The sequence below is a fragment of the Myotis brandtii genome, unplaced genomic scaffold (genome assembly GCF_000412655.1).
Source record: "Myotis brandtii unplaced genomic scaffold, ASM41265v1 scaffold550, whole genome shotgun sequence".
NCBI lineage: Eukaryota > Metazoa > Chordata > Mammalia > Chiroptera > Vespertilionidae > Myotis > Myotis brandtii.
The window spans coordinates 4,187,562-4,205,845 of record NW_005370043.1 but is presented as its reverse complement, the minus strand read 5'-3'; the positions used below and the strand labels follow the sequence as shown (position 1 = coordinate 4,205,845).

At 40.6% G+C, this 18,284-nt stretch overlaps 1 protein-coding gene across 10 annotated transcripts in view; it reads left to right on the top strand.

The window, feature by feature from the left end:
- BTRC (beta-transducin repeat containing E3 ubiquitin protein ligase) overlaps positions 1-18,284 on the top strand; it is a 175,035-nt gene that overhangs the window by 37,319 nt on the left and 119,432 nt on the right. For 7 of the 10 annotated variants that reach the window (XM_014549443.1, XM_005878295.2, XM_014549441.1 and 4 more), the window contains one exon: positions 15,874-15,981. The exons of 1 other annotated variant lie outside the window; for it this stretch is intronic. In XM_014549443.1, coding sequence (XP_014404929.1) covers positions 15,874-15,981 — 108 coding nt within the window. Of the gene's footprint in view, positions 1-6,204; positions 6,227-14,457; positions 14,550-15,873; positions 15,982-18,284 lie in introns of those variants that run through there. 2 more of the 10 variants (XM_014549442.1, XM_014549440.1) reach the window with 2 other exon arrangements.

Sequence of the window (18,284 nt, the reverse complement as noted above, 5' to 3'; positions counted from 1 at the left end):
TGCACAGATTCATGCACGGGTGGGGTCCCTCAGCCTGGCCTGTGCCCTCTCGCAATCCAGAATCCCTCGTGAGGATGTTGGAGTGCCGGGTTTTGGCCCAATCCCTTCAGGCCAACCTGCGGTGATCCGGCCAAAACCCCCGCACTCAGACATTCCCCCAGAGCAGTGGTTCTCAACCTTCTGGCCCTTTAAATACAGTTCCTCATGTTGTGACCCAACCATAAAATTATTTTCGTTGCTACTTCATAACTGTAATGTTGCTACTGTTATGAATCATAATGTAAATATCTGATATGCAGGATGGTCTTAGGCGACCCCTGTGAAAGGGTAGTTCGACCGCCAGAGGGGTCTCGACCCACAGGTTGAGAACTGCTGCCCCAGAGGGATGTAGCAGTGCTGTAGTGGCAGGCAGCCAGGGAGGAGCTTTAGCCAGGCTGGGCGCAGCTCCACTGCTGCTCATCCCGGCCTGCTGCGCTTGCCGTCACCGCTCAGTAGAACTGCTGCCGAGGCGGGAGAGGCTCCCACCACCGCAGCTGCACTCGCCAGCCATGAGCCTGGCTTCTGACCACTCCACCAGGGAGCAGGTCCTGCATTGAGCGTCTGCCCCCTGGTTGTCAGTGCGTGTCAGAGCTACTGGTTGATCAGTCGGTCATTCCTATTGTAATGGTCGCTTAGGCTTTTATATATATAGATAATTTATTATTATTTTTGCTTATATTGTTTATTATTTTTATTTTTAAAATATATTTTTATTTTTTTCAGAGAGGAAGGGAGAGGAATAGAGAGATAGAAACATCAATGATGAGAGAGAATCATTGATCGATTGCCTCCTGCACCCCTACTGGGAGAGAGGAAGGGAGAGGAATAGAGAGATAGAAACATCAATGATGAGAGAGAATCATTGATCGATTGCCTCCTGCACACCCCCTACTGGGGATTGAGCCCGCAACCCGGGCATGTGCCCTTGACTGGAATCAAACCTGGGACCTTGCAGTCCACAGGCCGATGCTTTATCCACTGAGCCAAACCGGCTAGGGTTGTTTATTATTTTAAAAATAACATTTAAAAAGAGAATGATTTTTAAAATATTTACCCACATATTTATATTTCTGGTACTTTTAATATTTTTCTATAGATTGTATTATCATTTTCCAAATATATTTTATGCTTCCTCCAAAGCCCTGTCCCCTGATTTTTAAAAGGGAATACCAATTATACATATGTTGGACCACTTGATTATTTCCTGTGGGTCACTGAAGCATTTTACAGTTTTTCCCCAGTCTTTTTTCTCTTAGTGCTTTATTTTGCATATTGTTATTTCTTCAAGTTCACTGATCTTTTTTTTCTACAGTGTTTAATCAACTGTTAATCCCACCTCAGAAAATTATTATTTCAGACTGTATTTTTCTTTTCTGGAAGTTTTATTTCATTTATTCTTTTATATTCTGTAGTTCTCTTCACTATATATGCTATTCTAACAGCTATTTTAATGTTTTGGTCTGCTAATTTCATTATCTCTGTCATTTATGGATCTGCTTCTATTGACTGATATTCCTTCTGATTATGGGTTACATTTTACTGTTTCTTATCTAGTAATTTTAGATTTAGACATTGTGAATGTTGCATTATTCAATATTTGTATTTTATTATCTTTTTAAAAGAATATTGTTTATTTCAGCCAGCAGTTAAGTTTCTTGCAGATCAACTTAATGCTGCTGTGAATTGATTTTAAGCTTTACTAGGTAGGTTACTGTGTAACCTTTATACTAGTGTAGTATATCCATACCAGTGAAGTGTGAGCTTTCTGGGGTTCCTACTGAATATCCCAAGTGTTAAATTAGGCTTCTGCAATCTGGCTGGTCAGAACAGAAAAGTTCCCAAATTCTGTGTGGGTCATAGGAGTTGTTGAGCTTATAGCTCCCTCATAGTTCTACTGACCTTTCTTCCTGTTCACTAATTCTCACTTGATCTGTTTCTAAGCTATTCTTTTTTGTTGTTGTTATTGTTAATCCTCACCCGAGGATATTTTTCCCATTGATTTTATAGAGAGAGTGGAAGGGAGGGGGGAGCACAGAGAGAGAAACATCAATGTGAAAGAAACACATCCATTAGTTGCTTCCTACATGTATCCTGACTAGGGCTGGGGATTGAGCCTGCAACAGAGGTACGTGTCCTTGATTGAAATTGAACCTGCGACCCTTTAGTCTGTGGGCCAATGCTCTAACCACTGAGCAACCTGCAAGGGCTAAAAAAATTTTTTTAACCTGGGCACCTTGTACTTGATGGGCTCTATACTCTAATTTTTGGCTCCTTAGCACCATGAAATTGCTGAAATACGCTTCAGACTTGATTTTTCAGCATCCAACTCTGCATGTAAAACCTGACTCAGCAAATGCCTCAGGGGGAATTGTGTATAGAACGTCAGGATTTTGGCCTCTCAAGTCTTGGCTGCATTAGTCTTCAAATAGTTTTCTATATTTTATATTTATCTTTTTCTGCATGAAATTTAGTCTGATAACAATTACTACATCTACCCTGGCCGGTGTGCCTCAGTTGGTTGAGTGTCTTCCCATGCACCAAGAGGTCCCGGTTAGGGCACATGCCCAGGTTGCAGGCTCAATCTCCAGTAGGCAACTGCAGGAGGCAACTGATCGATGGTTCTTGCTCATCGATGTTTCTCTTCCTTCCTGTCTCTCTCTAAAACCAATAAACATTAAAAAAAACTATTACCACATCATAGTAAAAATGAAAACCCCAATATATTTTTCATTAATTTTTCATATTATTTTTAAACATTCTCAAACTTACAGAATAGTTGCAAGTAAAGTGCGGTTAACATTTTTCCCATAAATCATTTGGAGTAGGCACTACATGAGATATTATCACTCCTAATTTCTTTGATGTGTGTTCAAACAGGAACATTCTCTTATACAACCCAATAAAACCATCAAAAATAAGAAAATTAATATTGATACATGACTGCCAACTAACCCATAGACTCCATTCAAAGTTTTCTAGCAATCCTAATAAAGGTCCTTTATAGCAAAAGGACCTAGTCCAGAGTCACATGTTGCAGTTAGTTGTCATATCTCTTTAGTCTCCTTCAGTCTGGGATAGTTCTTTAGTCTTTCCTTGACTTTCATGACCGACATTTTTGAGAATTACAGGCCAGTTATTTTGCAGATTGCATTTTAGTGTGGGTTTTTCTAATGTTTTCTTATGATTAGATGCAGGTTATGTATCTTTGGCAGTAGTATCACAGAGGTGATGCTGTATTTTTTGTATTGCATTCTGTTAGGTGACACATTGTTTTAATTTGTTTCATTATTGGTGATGCTGATCACTTGACTAAGATGTCAGCCAGGCCCAGCTGGTGTGAATCAGTGGTTGGGTGTCGACCCATGAACCAGGAGGTCATAGATTGATTCCCGGTCAAGGCACATGCCTGGGTTGGGGACTCAATTCTCAGTGGGAAGTGTGCAGGAGGCAGCCAATCAATGATTCTCTCTCATCATTGATGTTTCTATCTCTCTCTCCCTTCCTTCCTCTGAAATCAATAAAAATATATCTGGAAAAAAAAATGTCAGCCAGGTTTTTCCACTATAAAGTTACTGTTTTCTCCTTTGTAATAAGTATTATGTGGGGAGATATTTTCAGACTATTCAGGTATCATATTCCTTATCAAACTTAACTTTCAGTTTATTCTTTATACCATTAATGGAGTGATGGTTATCTACTTTATCCAGTGGTTTATTGTATTATCTTTTTCTGCATACCAAAATACCACAAATTTAGTGGCTTAAAATAACATACAGTACACATTATTATCTTACAGTTTCTTTAGGTCAGGAGTCTGGGCATGCCTAACCTGGGTCCTCTTTTTCAAGGTCTCTTACAAGGCTGTAATCAGGGTGTTGGCTAGGGCTGAGGTCTCATTTGAAGGCTTGATTGGGGCAAGTTCACTTCCAAGTTTACATTGTTTTTGGCAGAATTCCTTTTTCTCAAGGGCTGTTGGACTGAGAGCCCTCAATTCCTAGCTAGCTGTCAGCTGAAGGCCACCCTCAGTTCCTTGCCACATGGACCTCTCCCATATGACTGCTTGCTTCATAAAATATGCAAGACAAGAAGGCAATAGAATCTATTAGCAAAATAGAAGTTACAATTTTATGTAACCCAGAAGCACTGGGGCAGGATTACACAAGGATTATAAATACCAGGAGGTGGGGCATGTTAGAGTTTGTCTGCCACAATTATAATCTATAGAGGCCTAGTGCATGAAATTTGGGCACGGGTAGAGTCCCTAGGCCTGGCTGGTGATCAGAGCCGATCAGGGCCTTCCGGCTGCTGGCCATGGCCTCCTTTCCCCGGCTGCCGGCTGCCGTCTGGGGCCTTCCTTTGTTCCACGCCACCCCCTGGTGGTCAGCACACGTCATAGCGAGCGATAGAACTCCTGGTCTCCTGGCCGAACCCCTGCAGGGACATTTTGCATGTTAGCCTTTTATATATATAACCAGAGGCCTGGTGCACGGGATTCATGCACTGGTGGTGGCATGGCCTGCGGGGATTGGCCTACTGTGGGAGTGCCGCTCATCCTGGTCTGCCGAGCGGCTGTGGACCCGCCCTCTGAGCGGCTGCTCCCTGGTCCCACATCTTCTGTGGAGCCAGAGCACTCGCCTCTCCAGGGGACCTGATCCAGGCCGGGCCGAAGGACAATAGCACTGAGAGGCGATGGAGTAGGCTTCAGTCCCGCAGCAGCCATGAACCTGCCTCCCAGCCTCCGGGGTCAGCTCTGCGAACCCAGCAGTGGTGTTGCTCGGCCTGCGGGCATCCAGAGGAAGCAGCAGGGAGCGAGGAGGAGGAGCCTGGGGCGAGGAGGCAAGGATTGCAGCCTGGGTTCCTGCCCGTTGGCCTGGGGTTCGCAGTGGGAGCAGCCACTCATCCCAGTCAGCCGAGTGGTGCTCCCACTGTGGTAGCACACTGACCACCAGGGGGCAGCTCCTGCATTGGGCATTTGCCCCCTGGTGGTCAGTGTGCGTCATAGCGACTGGTCGACCGGTCGTTCTTGTTGTTCCTCCATTCAGTTGCTGGGCTTTTATTATATAGGATTATCATTATTTATTTTGATTTTCCGTCTGTCCCAGATTTAGCCTGTGAGAGCCTTTCATGTTGGCCATGTCTCCATTACTCTGAGTACCACAAGAAGGTATTCTAAGTGTAACTTACATTTTCCCTGCCTAAGCCTTGGAATCAGCCATTGTTCTAAGGAGCTCTGGTACTCTGTTAGTGGAGAGTGATTTTGAATCATTAAATGTACTCATTGCTATTATGGTGTTCCTGTTACAGGGTCTTCTCAACGATAGAGATGTTTGTATGTATGTGTGTACATCATTTACCTAGATTTCTGTCTCTATTTATACAGTAAGCTTTGAGTTCACAGCAATATCTTCAGTTTTAGTTTAGCAGCGTAGTATTCATTCTAGTTTTCTTCCTGTTTTTATAACTCTTCTCTGATTATGATAAACCTTGCTCTCATTATCCTTAGTGTTTTGATCTGCCCCCTTATTTAATCCTATATAACTCATCTCCTGTTGCTGACACAGCTCCTTTTTTTTTTGTTTGTTTGTTTTTGTTAATCCTCCCCATTGATTTTTAGAGAGTGGAAGGGATGGGGGAGAAACAGAGAGACATCAATTGGTTGCCTTCTGCACTCACCCCAACCGGGTCTGGGGATTAAACCTGCAATCCAGTTATGTTTGATGCCCTTGACTGGGAATCGAACCCGAGACCCTTCAATGTGCTGGCCAGTGCCCTAACCACCGATCCACACTGGCCAGGGCCATGTCTAACTTTTTAAGTGTCATTTTTATGTGGCACTATCCTAGGTTATCAGAATATCTAACTTTGAATCCCATTTTTACCACATGCTAGCTACCCATCAACTTTTAGTAATTTATTTAACCTCTCTGTATCTTATTTACCTTGTTAGATTGTTTGACAGATTAGTAAGATGTTGACTTGTGAAAGCTTTATCCAATATACGCACTTTCCAGTCTACTAAGATCAGTCACAGTAAAGTAACCAGTGTTATTTTATCCATTTGCCACTGTTCCAAAAACCAAAGAATACTTTATTTCTTCTGTGGTATGTAGCTCTCACTGATCTCTTACCTTTCAGCACACATTTATTGAGCATCTACTATGGCCAGATACTGGAGATTTTAAAAAAGGTAAGCTATGACTCATATCTCTGAGGAATACATTCTGGCAGAGGAGGCAAACACATGTAATTGTATACAGTAACAAGTCTTAAAATAACAGCTTGTGTCTGAACTTTTAAAACAATTAAAAATTTTAACTAAACTTTTATAACACCTATTATCTAACACAATTTAATACATTTCCTTGTAGTTATTATTTGTGTTAGTTAATTTATCTCCTTAAAATAGAGTGTAAACTACTTGAGAACAAGTCTTTGTAGTGTTGAATCTATGGATTTTGAGAGACTAACACATTGGGGTCTTATTTCTGCCATTGACATTTAGTCACTGTAATTTCTCTGATTTTGAGTTTACTTTCTCATTAAAGTGAAGATTTTTAAAAATATATATTTTATTGATTTTTTTACAGAGAGGAAGGGAGAGGGATAGAGAGTTAGAAACATTGATGAGAGAGAAATATTGATCAGCTGCCTCCTGCACACCTCCTACTGGGGATGTGTCTACAACCAAGGTACATGCCCTTGACCGGAATCGAACCTGGGACCTTTTAGTCTGCAGGTCGACGCTCTATCCACTGAGCCAAACCAGTTAGGCTAAAGTGAAGATTTTAATAACTCTTTGACAGGGTTGTAATGATTAAGTGAAATAATGTATTTAAAGATTCTAGCACAATATCTGGAGAACACTTTTTGCCTGATCAATTTTGGTTCTGTCTTTGTACTCTATCTGTGTCCATTCTGGTAATGAACAATAAATTTTATTGATGAAGGGTGGTGGAGGGAGGTAGAAGAGGGTAAAGGGGCAGTAAATGGTGACAGAAGGAGACTTGACTTTGGGTGGTGAACACATGATACAATATACAGATAATGTATTAGAGAATTGTACACCTGAAACCTGTTTTTATTAACCAATGTCACCCCAATAAATTAAATACAATTTTTTGAAAAAGAAAATAAATTTGATCGATGGATTTATTGAGTCCATGGTCTGCAGTTCATAATGCCTTTCCAGAACATTTTGAAATGTAAGTGGCATTCTTGGAACCCTGCTGTTGGTAACCCCTCTGATGACACTTGACATTTGTTTTCTTTTGTACTTGAAGTTTTTAGATCCTTGATTTTAATTGTACCACAACCTGTGCAATAAGGTGCAGCTATGATTATCCTCTATGACAGGCGGGAGTTTCATTTTTAAAGTGAGTGAACTAAATTGGAATTCTTAAGAGGCAATTATTGAATTTGTATAGGTAAAGTCTGAATGTATTATATGGCTTATGGAATACTGTAGTCCTCTTGGCCTGAATTTTTTAGTTGATATAGTAGTGAAAAGGGAATTCTTCTATTCCATGGCTTAAGGATACATAAACTCTCACTGCAGCAATCTTTTTATTGTTGATTATTATAGCTTCTATTACTCCTAAAAGTTGACCAACAGGGACCTGAATTTAGGAGATTTTGTCATTCAGCTTTCATATAGTAAATGCTGAGGCCAGCCCTTTGCCTGCAGGGCCCTTTATCAGTGAAGAGGAACTGTGCCTTCTCTCCAGGCAGCCACATAGAGGGAGGAGTCAAGTTTTTTAGTGTTCTCTGTGAAAATGAATTCCTGCTGTTGAACCTGATGGGCACTAGATACTACATTCTCCTTGAAGCACTGGAAGACCTTTGTCACAATATTTCATTCTTTTTCTCATTCTTTCAAGTAGTAGAAAACAAGTTCCAGCATTTCAAAAATGCTGTGTATGTTTTTTAAAAGGTGGTAAACTCATTCAGTTGGGTAACATATGTCAGTTGTAATACATTATTATATTCTTCAACTTTCTTTGATTTTGCAAAAGAGAGTTAATTGGGGTGAAGTTAAGTGGAAAATGAGCTGAAGAAGCCAGTGTGTGCTGTGTATGGCTGGATTTGTGTAGGGTGGGGGGGTACATGTATGATCCAAACTTTGTGGTAACTTTTGAGATTGCATAGGAGAAACATTTAAGGAATTCACAAGTCCTTTAATAGTTAATAGAAGTTAAATATTTAAACATGAGAACATAGTTGCTGGATTGCAGCTTAGTTTAGAACCTGCTTTTTTTTTTTTTTTAGGTTTATAAAACCTTAGGAATTTAAATATAATTTGCAAGGAGAAGCAAACTTTTTCAGCCCAAATTTTAAGTTGAAAACTGTGTATACTTTTTGGGCATTTTAAAGGGGATTATTTATTAAAATTGAAGGACAGAGTGGTTAATCCTCGCCTGAGGATATTTTTCCATTGATTTTTAGGGAGAGTGGAAGAGAGAGGGAAAGACAGAGAAACATCTATGTGAGAGAAACACATTGATTGGTTGCCTCCTGCAGGTGCCCTGACCAGAGCCCAGGCCAGGGAGGAGCCTGCAACCAAGGTATGTGCCTTTGACCAGAATCGAACCTGGGACCCTTTGGTCTGCAGGCCAACGGTCTGTCCACTGAGCCAAACCGGCTAGGGCTGTTATACATCTTTATCAGAAATTAACCAATTAGGATGGTTCTGAAATACAGGGTGGGGCAAATGTAGGTTTACAGTTAATTCGTATGGAAAACAATACAATCTATACTAATAAAAGCCTAGGTGGCCCTTACACATGACATCGTCACAAGATGGCCACCACAAGATGGCCATGCGTATAGCAGAGGTGGGGCCCGGTGGCCGCTCCACGTGGTGAGGCCTTGGGGTCCTGTGACTCCGTGTGGTGCGGAGGCCAGTCCCAGAGTCTCTGCTGCCTTGCGTGGAGGAGGTGGGTCCCGGCGGAGGAGGCGGGTTGCAGCAGGGGAGGGCAGTGGGGGCAATTAGTCCAGCAGGGGAGGGCAGTTGGGGATCGGGCGGAAGGGCAGTTGGGGGCGATCGGGCCGGCAGGGGAGGGAAGTTGGGGCAATCGGGCCAGCAGGGGAGTGGTTAGGGGGCGATCAGGCTGGCAGGCAGAAGCGGTTAGGGGCAAGCAGGCAGGCAGGCAGGCAGGCAGGCAAGCAGTTAGGAGCCAGCTGTCCCGGATTGTGAGAGGGATCCCAGATTGCAGAGGGTGCAGGCCTGGCTGAGGGACAACGCCCCCCCCCCCCCCCCGTGCACAAATTTCATGCACCGGGCCACTAGTAAATAATACAAGAATAAACTGTGTTTCTCGTACTCACAACTGTAAACCTATGTTTGCCCCACTTTGTATATAAAATACATAGGAATAGTAACCACAATGGCAACCCTTTCCACTCAGTTACTTATTGACCAAATTTCCTTTGATTTTTCTTTTCTGTAGAAAATGCTCCTACATGTGAAGATAGAAGGAAAAAAGATGTAGAAGTTATACCCTATTCCATTAATTTTGTAATTATATTTTTTCCTCAATGTTTTAAAGTAGCATTTACCAGTAGGGGTAAGATTAATTGTTACAATACAAACCAATTTGAAAATTGGTTATGAAATTGAGCTATAATATATAAAATCTTATGGTAATGGGTAGATCTGACTATATTCAAGTGCAGTTTTTATATCCACACCAGTTGTCTTGTAATAATCGGGAATGTATCCTCTGTGTGGTATTTACAAGTTAATGCTATTTTAGAAATCACACCAGTATATCTAGTGGCTTTCCTGGGTATATGTGGCTCATTATTAATTATAATTTTAATTTGAAATTTTAGTTCAAGGGGATGGGATAAGCCCTCTCAAATTCTTAGTTAGGAGTTTTGATGGAAGATAGAGATGACTGAATGAGGGAGAATATTAGGATGAGTTACAGCAAGGCAAGTCAGATGATAATTAAGCAAGTACATACTACAAAAATAACACAGGATCTAATATAAAATGAAGGAGACAAACATTTAAAAGAGGAATGCCTTAAAAACTTATAAAGGAACTTTCACAAATACAAGTAAATATGCATATTTTAATAAATAAGAGAAGCTCATGCAGGTGGCTTCAGTATGGCTAGAAGTGTTTGAGCCATCTTCCTCTTGAGAAGGGAATGGGGAGGAGTGACAGGTTACCTTCCAGTGCCTACTTCATTATTTTCTTCTTTTGTATTTTCTTCTCCCTTTTTGTATACTCTTCTCCCTCTTCCACTTTTCTCAAATTCAGTCTCTCCTTCAGAATGAGACTTTCTTCTATCTAGCACACACAGAAGTAATTGCTTAATAAAGTGTATATTGTCTCTCATTAACAACGAGAGAAACTTACTAACAACAAATTTCTTTTACATTAAGGAATCTTATATAATAAAAGCCTAATATGCTAAGTGTCCAGTTGTCCAGTTGGCTGTTCAACCAATCAAAGCATAATATGCTAATGATATGCTAAGGCTGCTCAGCTGCTTGCTATGACATGCACGGACCACCAGGGGGCAGACAATTGACTGGTCGACCAGTCGCTATGATGTGCATTGACCACCAGGGGGCAAATGCTCCAACTGGTAGGTTAGCTTGATGCTGGGGTACAGCCTATCGGGACTGAGCGAGATGGGCTAGACCAGCCGTGGGCAAACTACGGCCCGCGGGCCGGATCCGGCCCGTTTGAAATGAATAAAACTAAAAAAAAAAAGACCGTACCCTTTTATGTAATGATGTTTACTTTGAATTTATATTAGTTCACACAAACACTCCATCCATGCTTTTGTTCCGGCCCTCTGGTCCAGTTTAAGAACCCATTGTGGCCCTTGAGTCAAAAAGTTTGCCCACCCCTGGGCTAGACACACCTTGGAGCCCTCCCGTGGTCCCACCCAGGCTGGCCAACCTCCCACACCCCTCCCCGGCCCCAATTGTGCACTGGTGGGGTCCTTCAGCCTGGCCTTTGCCCTCTCACAATCTGGGACCCTCAGGGGATGTTGGAGAGCCAGTTTTGGCCTGACAGCAGAACAACCGGTCACTATGACATGCACTGACTACCAGGGGGCAGATGCTCAATGCAGGAGCCTGCCCCCTGGTGGTCAGTGTGCTTCCACAGGGGGAGCACCGCTCAGCCAGAACCTGGGCTCATGGCTGGCGAGCCTAGCGGTGGTGATGGGAGCCTCTCCCACCTCTGCGGCACCACTAAGGATGTCCAACTGATGGCCGTCAGTCGGACATCCCCCAAGGGCTCCCGGACTGTGAGAGGGCACAGGCCAGGCTGAGGGAACCCCCAAGTGCACAAAATTCGGGCCTCTCGCCTATACTAATAAAAGATGCAAATTGACCGTCCCTCTGTGATGCCCACAAGCCATACCCACCAGCCAGTCAGGAGTGAGTGTGCAAATTAACCTGACAAAGATGGTGGGTTAATTTGCATACACAGGTGTCAAGCGTCCCATGGGCTCCCGGGACCTTCGTCGGCGGAGAGCAGAGCAGGAGAGCAGGCAGAGAGCGTGAGGTTTGGAAGACTTGGCAGAGCAGGAGGCCCCTGGACATAGAGCAGAGCGAGAGAGAGGGCGGCTTGGAGGGCGTGGCTCCCTCTGTCATCCCAGCTTCCTCATTACAGCTGTGGAAACTGACAGCAGGGAGGAGGAAGTCCCACCCCCACAGAATCAGCCAGAATCAGCCATTGGTCAGACAGCTCTCAGCAGCCTGACAGCCAGGACTCTCATTCACCTGCATCTCAGACCGTGACAGTAGAGAGGTGGGACTATGTCTAAAGAACAACTGTTGATACAGTGTAGCTCTGCAGCCAAAAGATGCCGAGTTATCGACAAAATGTCTGAAGAGCAACCTTCGTCTGATCTTGAAAGAAGGTGGCGCCTGCGACAGAATGTATCTGAAGACCAGCTATTGGAAAAACGTTGCTCTGATGCTGAAAAACACCGGCGTCATCGACAGAAAATGTCTAAAGACCAAAGTGCCTTTGAAGTTGAAAGAAGGCGGTGGCGACGACAGAATATGTCTAGAGAACAGTCATCAACAAGTACTACCAATTCTGCTAGGAACTGCCTACTCAGCAAAAATGGTGTACATGAGGATGCAATTCTCGAACATAGTTTTGGTGGAATGACTGTTAGATGTGAATTTTGCCTATCACTAAATTTCTCTGATGGTAAACCATCCGATGGGAAATTTACTCAATGTTGTAGCAAAGGGAAAATCTGTCCAAATGAAATACATTTTCCAGATTACCCGGCATATTTAAAAAGATTAATGACAAACGAAGATTCTGACAGTAAAAATTTCATGGAAAATATTCGTTCCATAAATAGTTCTTTTGCTTTTGCTTCCATGGGTGCAAATATTGCATCGCCATAAGGATATGGGCCATACAGTTTTAGAATACATGGACAAGTTTATCACCGTACTGGAACTTTACATCCTTCAGATGGTGTTTCTCGAAAGTTTGTTCAACTCTATATTTTGGATACAGCCAAATCTACAAGTAAAAGATTAGCAATGCCAGAAAACCAGGGCTGCTTAGAAAGACTCATGATCAACATCAACAACCTCATGCATGAAATAAATGAATTAACAAGATTGTACAAGATGCTACATGAGGTAGAAAAGTAAGCCCAATCTGAAGCAGCAGCAAAAGGTATTGCTCCCACAGAAGTAACAATGGCAATTAAATATGATCGTAACAGTGACCCAGGTAGATATAATTCTCCCCATGTAACCAAGGTTGCTGTCATAGTCAGAAACGAAGATGGAGAACCTCCTTTTGAAAGGGACTTGCTCATTCATTGTAAACCAGATCCCAATAATCCAAATGCCACTAAAATGAAACATATCAATATCCTGTTACCTACATTAGATGCAATGACATATCCTATTCTTTTACCACATGGTGAAAAAGGCTGGGGAACAGATATTGCATTAAGTCTCAGAGACAACAGTGTAATCGACAATAATACTAGACAAAATGTAAGGACACGAGTCACACAAATGTAGTATTATGGATTTCATCTCTCTGTGCAGGACACGTTCAATCCTATTTTAAATGCAGGAAAATTAACAGTTTATCGTGGATGCATATTCAAAAATGGAGGCCAATCGGATAAATTTCATCAAAGCAAACCAATCTAAGTTGTGAGTTGAAAAATATAGTGGTTTGATTATCTCAAATCTGGATCTGAAAATGACAATGTGCCGATTGGTAAAATGATAATACTTCCATCACCTTTTGAGGGTAGTCCCAGAAATATGCAGCAGTGATATCAGGATGCTATGGCAATTGTAACGAAGTATGGCAAGCCCGATTTATTCATAACTATGACATGAACCCCAAATGGGCAGATATTGCTAACAATTTACAATGCTGGCAAAAAGTTGAAAACAGACCTGACTTGGTAGCCAGAGTTTTTAATATTGAGCTGAATGCTCTTTTAAATGATATTTGTAAATTCCATTTATTTGGCAGAGTAATAGCTAAAATTCATGTCATTGAATTTCAGAAACGCAGACTGCCTCACGCTCACATCCTCTAATTAATTCCCTTTCAATGTGCTCGAATTTCGTGCACCGGGCCACTAGTTTAAATATAAAAGAATTTAAGGTTGAGAGAGTGTCACTTGAATGTAAAGGATTTTTGTCTCTCTCGTTCATTGTTTTATCCTTCTACCTAGAACAGTGCTGAGTATAAGGAAGATGCTCAATAAATCTTGTTGAATAAATGACTGAAACATTACTTAGAAATTTTTAATTTTATTTACTCACAAAAGTTACTTTAGTGAAGAACTTAATGCTTCCCAGTTAGAGGTAAGGGGATTTGAAAAAATATCAAGGTAGTTAATTAGCTAGAGTGCTAGGCCAATTGGAAGGACAGAGAAGGTGAATTAATACCTAGGCAGTGGGGAAAGGTCAGATTAATAGAGTGTTTGGATTTCATACAATAGATACAGGGAGGCTTTATGAATTATTGACCAGAGTGACATAATAACAAAGTGAATACAGTTATTTTATTTAGGTGCTGTTTGTAAAATGGATTGTAGCTTGAGGTAAAGAAACATTGGAAACAGTGAACAGTGTTAGGAGATTGTTGTAGGACAGTGATGGCGAACCTATGACGCGTGTCAGAGGTGACACACGAACTCATTTTTTTGGTTGATTTTTCTTTGTTAAATGGCATTTAAATATATAAAATAAATATCAAAAATATAAGTCTTTGTTTTACTATGGTTGCAAATATCAAAAAATTTCTATATGTGACACGGCACCAGAGTTAAGTTAGGGTTTTTCAAAATGCTGGCACACTGAGCTCAAAAGGTTCGCCATCACTGTTGTAGGAGTTCAAAGCAGTTTAGCTGTTTTGGTTAGTATGTTATCTGCTGATACCTTTAGCAGATACCCTTCTTTGAAGTGTGATGTGTCCACTTTATGACCTATGGCTGGATGGAGTCAGGAGGAAGAGTTCCACACTGAGAAGCAATAGGGTAGGACTCTAGTTCCTACTTCTCTACTTTCTAAATTCATGATCATGGATAAATACTTGGACATCAATCATCTAAATTATAAAACGAGGAAGTAATGATCTGAAAGACCACATTATTTTTTGGTGTCCTTACTATTGTTATGTCAGTTATAGATTGTGTGAATAAGGAATGCTATATTTTGTTTCCTAATATTAATTCTTGCAACTAGAGTATTTTAAGAAGAAAAAAGCCCCATAATGATATTTAATATTTCCAAACTTATAAAGGTTAGTATTATGTGCATTGACTGCTATATTTTAAAATATGTATTCCTGTTTTTATATGTGCTATTATTGGGTATTTAAATTTTTTAGGATTACTAGACTGTAATAGTACCCAAGTTGATGAACAAAACTTCAGCCTGGGATACTTTTAGAGAAAATTGAAGAATATTAAACTTCTAAAACATAATGTGTTTTGTAAAACTATAGGAGCAATAACATTGTTTCATTAATATTACTAGAAATCATAATTTCTCCCTTATTTTGATACTAAATACACTATATGTATATTTACTTTCACACATACATTTTTGCTTAGAAGGTTTTAATACCAGCAGCATTGGGGTTCTCTTTTTTTTTTTTTTCTTTTTCTTTTCTCTCTTTCTTTCTCCTTTATTTGCTGCTGTATTCCCTTTCTCTCTCTCTCTCTCCCCCCCCCCCCCCCCCAACCCCCTTTAATCTAACTGGAAAGATGAAGAGGCAACTGCTATGGCAACTATGCATTTTGGTTAATGAATAGCAGACTAACAAGATACATAAAACATATGCAAATTGTACAGAGTTGCTGTCAAAGCTGGAGGATAATACTTTTTCTTCTAAAAGTAAAACACTTTAATTTTCCTTCGTATTTTGTTTTATAATTTACCATTCCTAATATTGAAATGCTAACATGAACTATTTCTTTTTTTGCTTAGTCTGCACAAGATTTCACCCTGTGATGAATTTATGGGGATGAGTTGAGATGCATAGAGGAAAAGAATTAATTAATTAGGTTAAGAATTGGATTTCCTTTACACTCATACAGAGAAGAACAGAGACAAAAAGTTTTACTAAATATTTTGTTTTTGACCTATAACCTTTCTCCCCTTGCTTTTTGGCAATTAGTGCTCCTTTTGAGTCTCTCTGTGGGATTAGAACTAATAAGTAGTATTTTCTTGAAGATGTTTCTATCATAAAGGGCAGCTACAACTGGAATATTGCATTCAGCCAAGCCTTGAAAATTCCTGTAATCTGTACCATCCTGTCTCATACTGTCCCATCTCATAGTTGTCCTCTCTCTGCAGTGCTCTATGCCCAGGTCTCTGTGGCTGGGCTGCTCCAGCCTGGCGGACAGCATGCCTTCGCTGCGATGCCTGTATAACCCAGGGACTGGCGCACTCACAGCTTTCCAGGTACTTTCTCTGTCTCTGTGGGTTATTTGCGGGCTTCAGTGTGTGTGTCTAATTCATGAGTGTGTCCCTCCTTCTTTTCCATGCTTTACTTATGTTCACCTTTTCTCCTTCATATTGTCTTTATTTCACGTCACTCGGTACTCTTTAATGATTAATTTCTAATGTAGATCCAGATTGATTCACTCTTAAGACATTTTTATTATCATGATTGGTTTGTCAAAGTTGACATAGCACAACTTTTCACTATTGGTTTTCATATCTAGCAGAAGTATGATAGTGAATTTTAAAGTAATCTCAACAAATAGCATTTGATATGTAATGTTTGCTCTGGACCTACATAAAGATAAGTAATGTAATTAATCACTTATAGCCAGTTGCTCAAATACCTTCTTATGTTTTTCTTATGATTACCAAAAATATAAAGTGCTCTGTCTGAGTGTCTTCTGGTTACTATACTACTATAAATATATGTATACACTTTTTTTTTTTGTAAGAACTGTGTTTGTTTATATCTTAGCAGGTCTAGTTTCAAGGTAGAAAGGCCTTTAAGACCTTTGAGTACAGAATTCAGCTTGAGACAGTCAAACTGATCTTGCATGGACCAACAGATTCTATTTCTCTTCAGCCTTTCTTAGAGGCCATTAAGACATTTCTAGGATGTGAGAGAAAACTATAGAGAAAGAGAATGGGAAAATTTGTAGAGGAAAATAGAAGAGCTTGGTGCCCCATTGTTTACAGATTAACGTACCATATTTGGCGGTTTTCTTGGCAGAAGTGTTATCTATCCACCTTAGGTATTTGGAATTTGTGTTTAGCATTTGATACACAACCAATTAGTGTTTTTATTTGTTTTTAATCTGTGTAGCTTATATTTTATGTAGAAGAATTTCAAAGATATGCTTAAGTAAGCATCAGAATGCTTATAACTAAGTCTTAGTTAAAAGAGGGGAACTTAAGTATTCCACACTCCTGAACAGTGGTAACAGTTGCTAGTCTTTAATGATACTATTTTAGTGATGATAATGCTATATAGTATTTCTAATTGTCCCTTGCAAAATATAATATTAAAGTTCCTTTGCTTGTCTTATGAGATACAATATAGTAAAGTATATGGACTTTAAAATTAGTTAAATCAGGGCTTGCATACTGTCTCTCACTAGTGGTATGGTCTTGAGCAAGTCATTTAATCCTCATGTTCCTCATCTGTAAATGACGACTATAGTAAGGACATGCAATAAATGGTTGCTGTTTTTATCATCTTCATCTTCATCATCATTAGCATTATTGCTGTGTTACAGAATATTGATATCCTGAGAATATCAATTGTTTCAAATATCTTATATTTTTTACATTGTATTATATTGATAAAGTTTCTGCTCTCAAGAAACTTTATTTTATTGGTTTTTAATCTTCTTTTTGGGGTGGGGGGGTGCTTTGCAATGAGTTTAACCAAACTGCAAGAATAGTTCCTAAAAGGGTGCCCTCACTTGAGACACCAGTTTCAGGGTTAGGAGCCCCCACTACCACCCTCAGGTTTGACAATTCACCAGAAAACACTCACGGAACTCACTGAAAGCTATTATATTTACGTTTTATTACAGGAAGAAGATACAGGTTAAAATTAGCCAAAAGAGGAAATATATAGGCAAAATCTGGAGGGGTCCAAATGTAGAACTTTCTGTCATCCTCTCCCCATGGAGTTGTGGATGGCATTACTGCTTTCAGGCCACAGTATGTGACAATACATAGGATGTTGTCAACCAGGGAAACTCACCCAAGCCTTTGGTGTTCAGAGTTTTTATTCGGACTCAATTACAAACTGCCCACATACTGACCTTTAGTCTTCAGCCCCTCCTGTCAATCATACTAATGCTTTTAGTCTCCATTTCCTCGTAGGATTGGAACTGCTAAAGTGTGGCACAAAGCCCCCATCATGAATCACATATGTCCAATGGCCAAAGGCCCCAGGCAAGAAAAAACACTCCTTTTAGGTAAGAAGTTCCAGGGGCCTAGATACCACCTTCCAGTAGCCAAGGTCAAAGGCCAGAACTCTCTTTGGATAAGGGTAATTTTCCACTACACATAGGTTAGGGACTACTTTGACGACCTGATGATAACTATTGATTTTGGAAAAATACTGCAACACATAGGCAAAATTTTATTTAGTAGTTTTGTATATAGGATTATATTTATACTAGAGGCCCGGTGCATGAATTCGTGCACCAGTGGGGTCCCTCGGCCTGGCGTGCGGGGATCAGGTTGAAACCGGCTCTCCAACATCCCCGGAGGGGTCCTGGATTGCA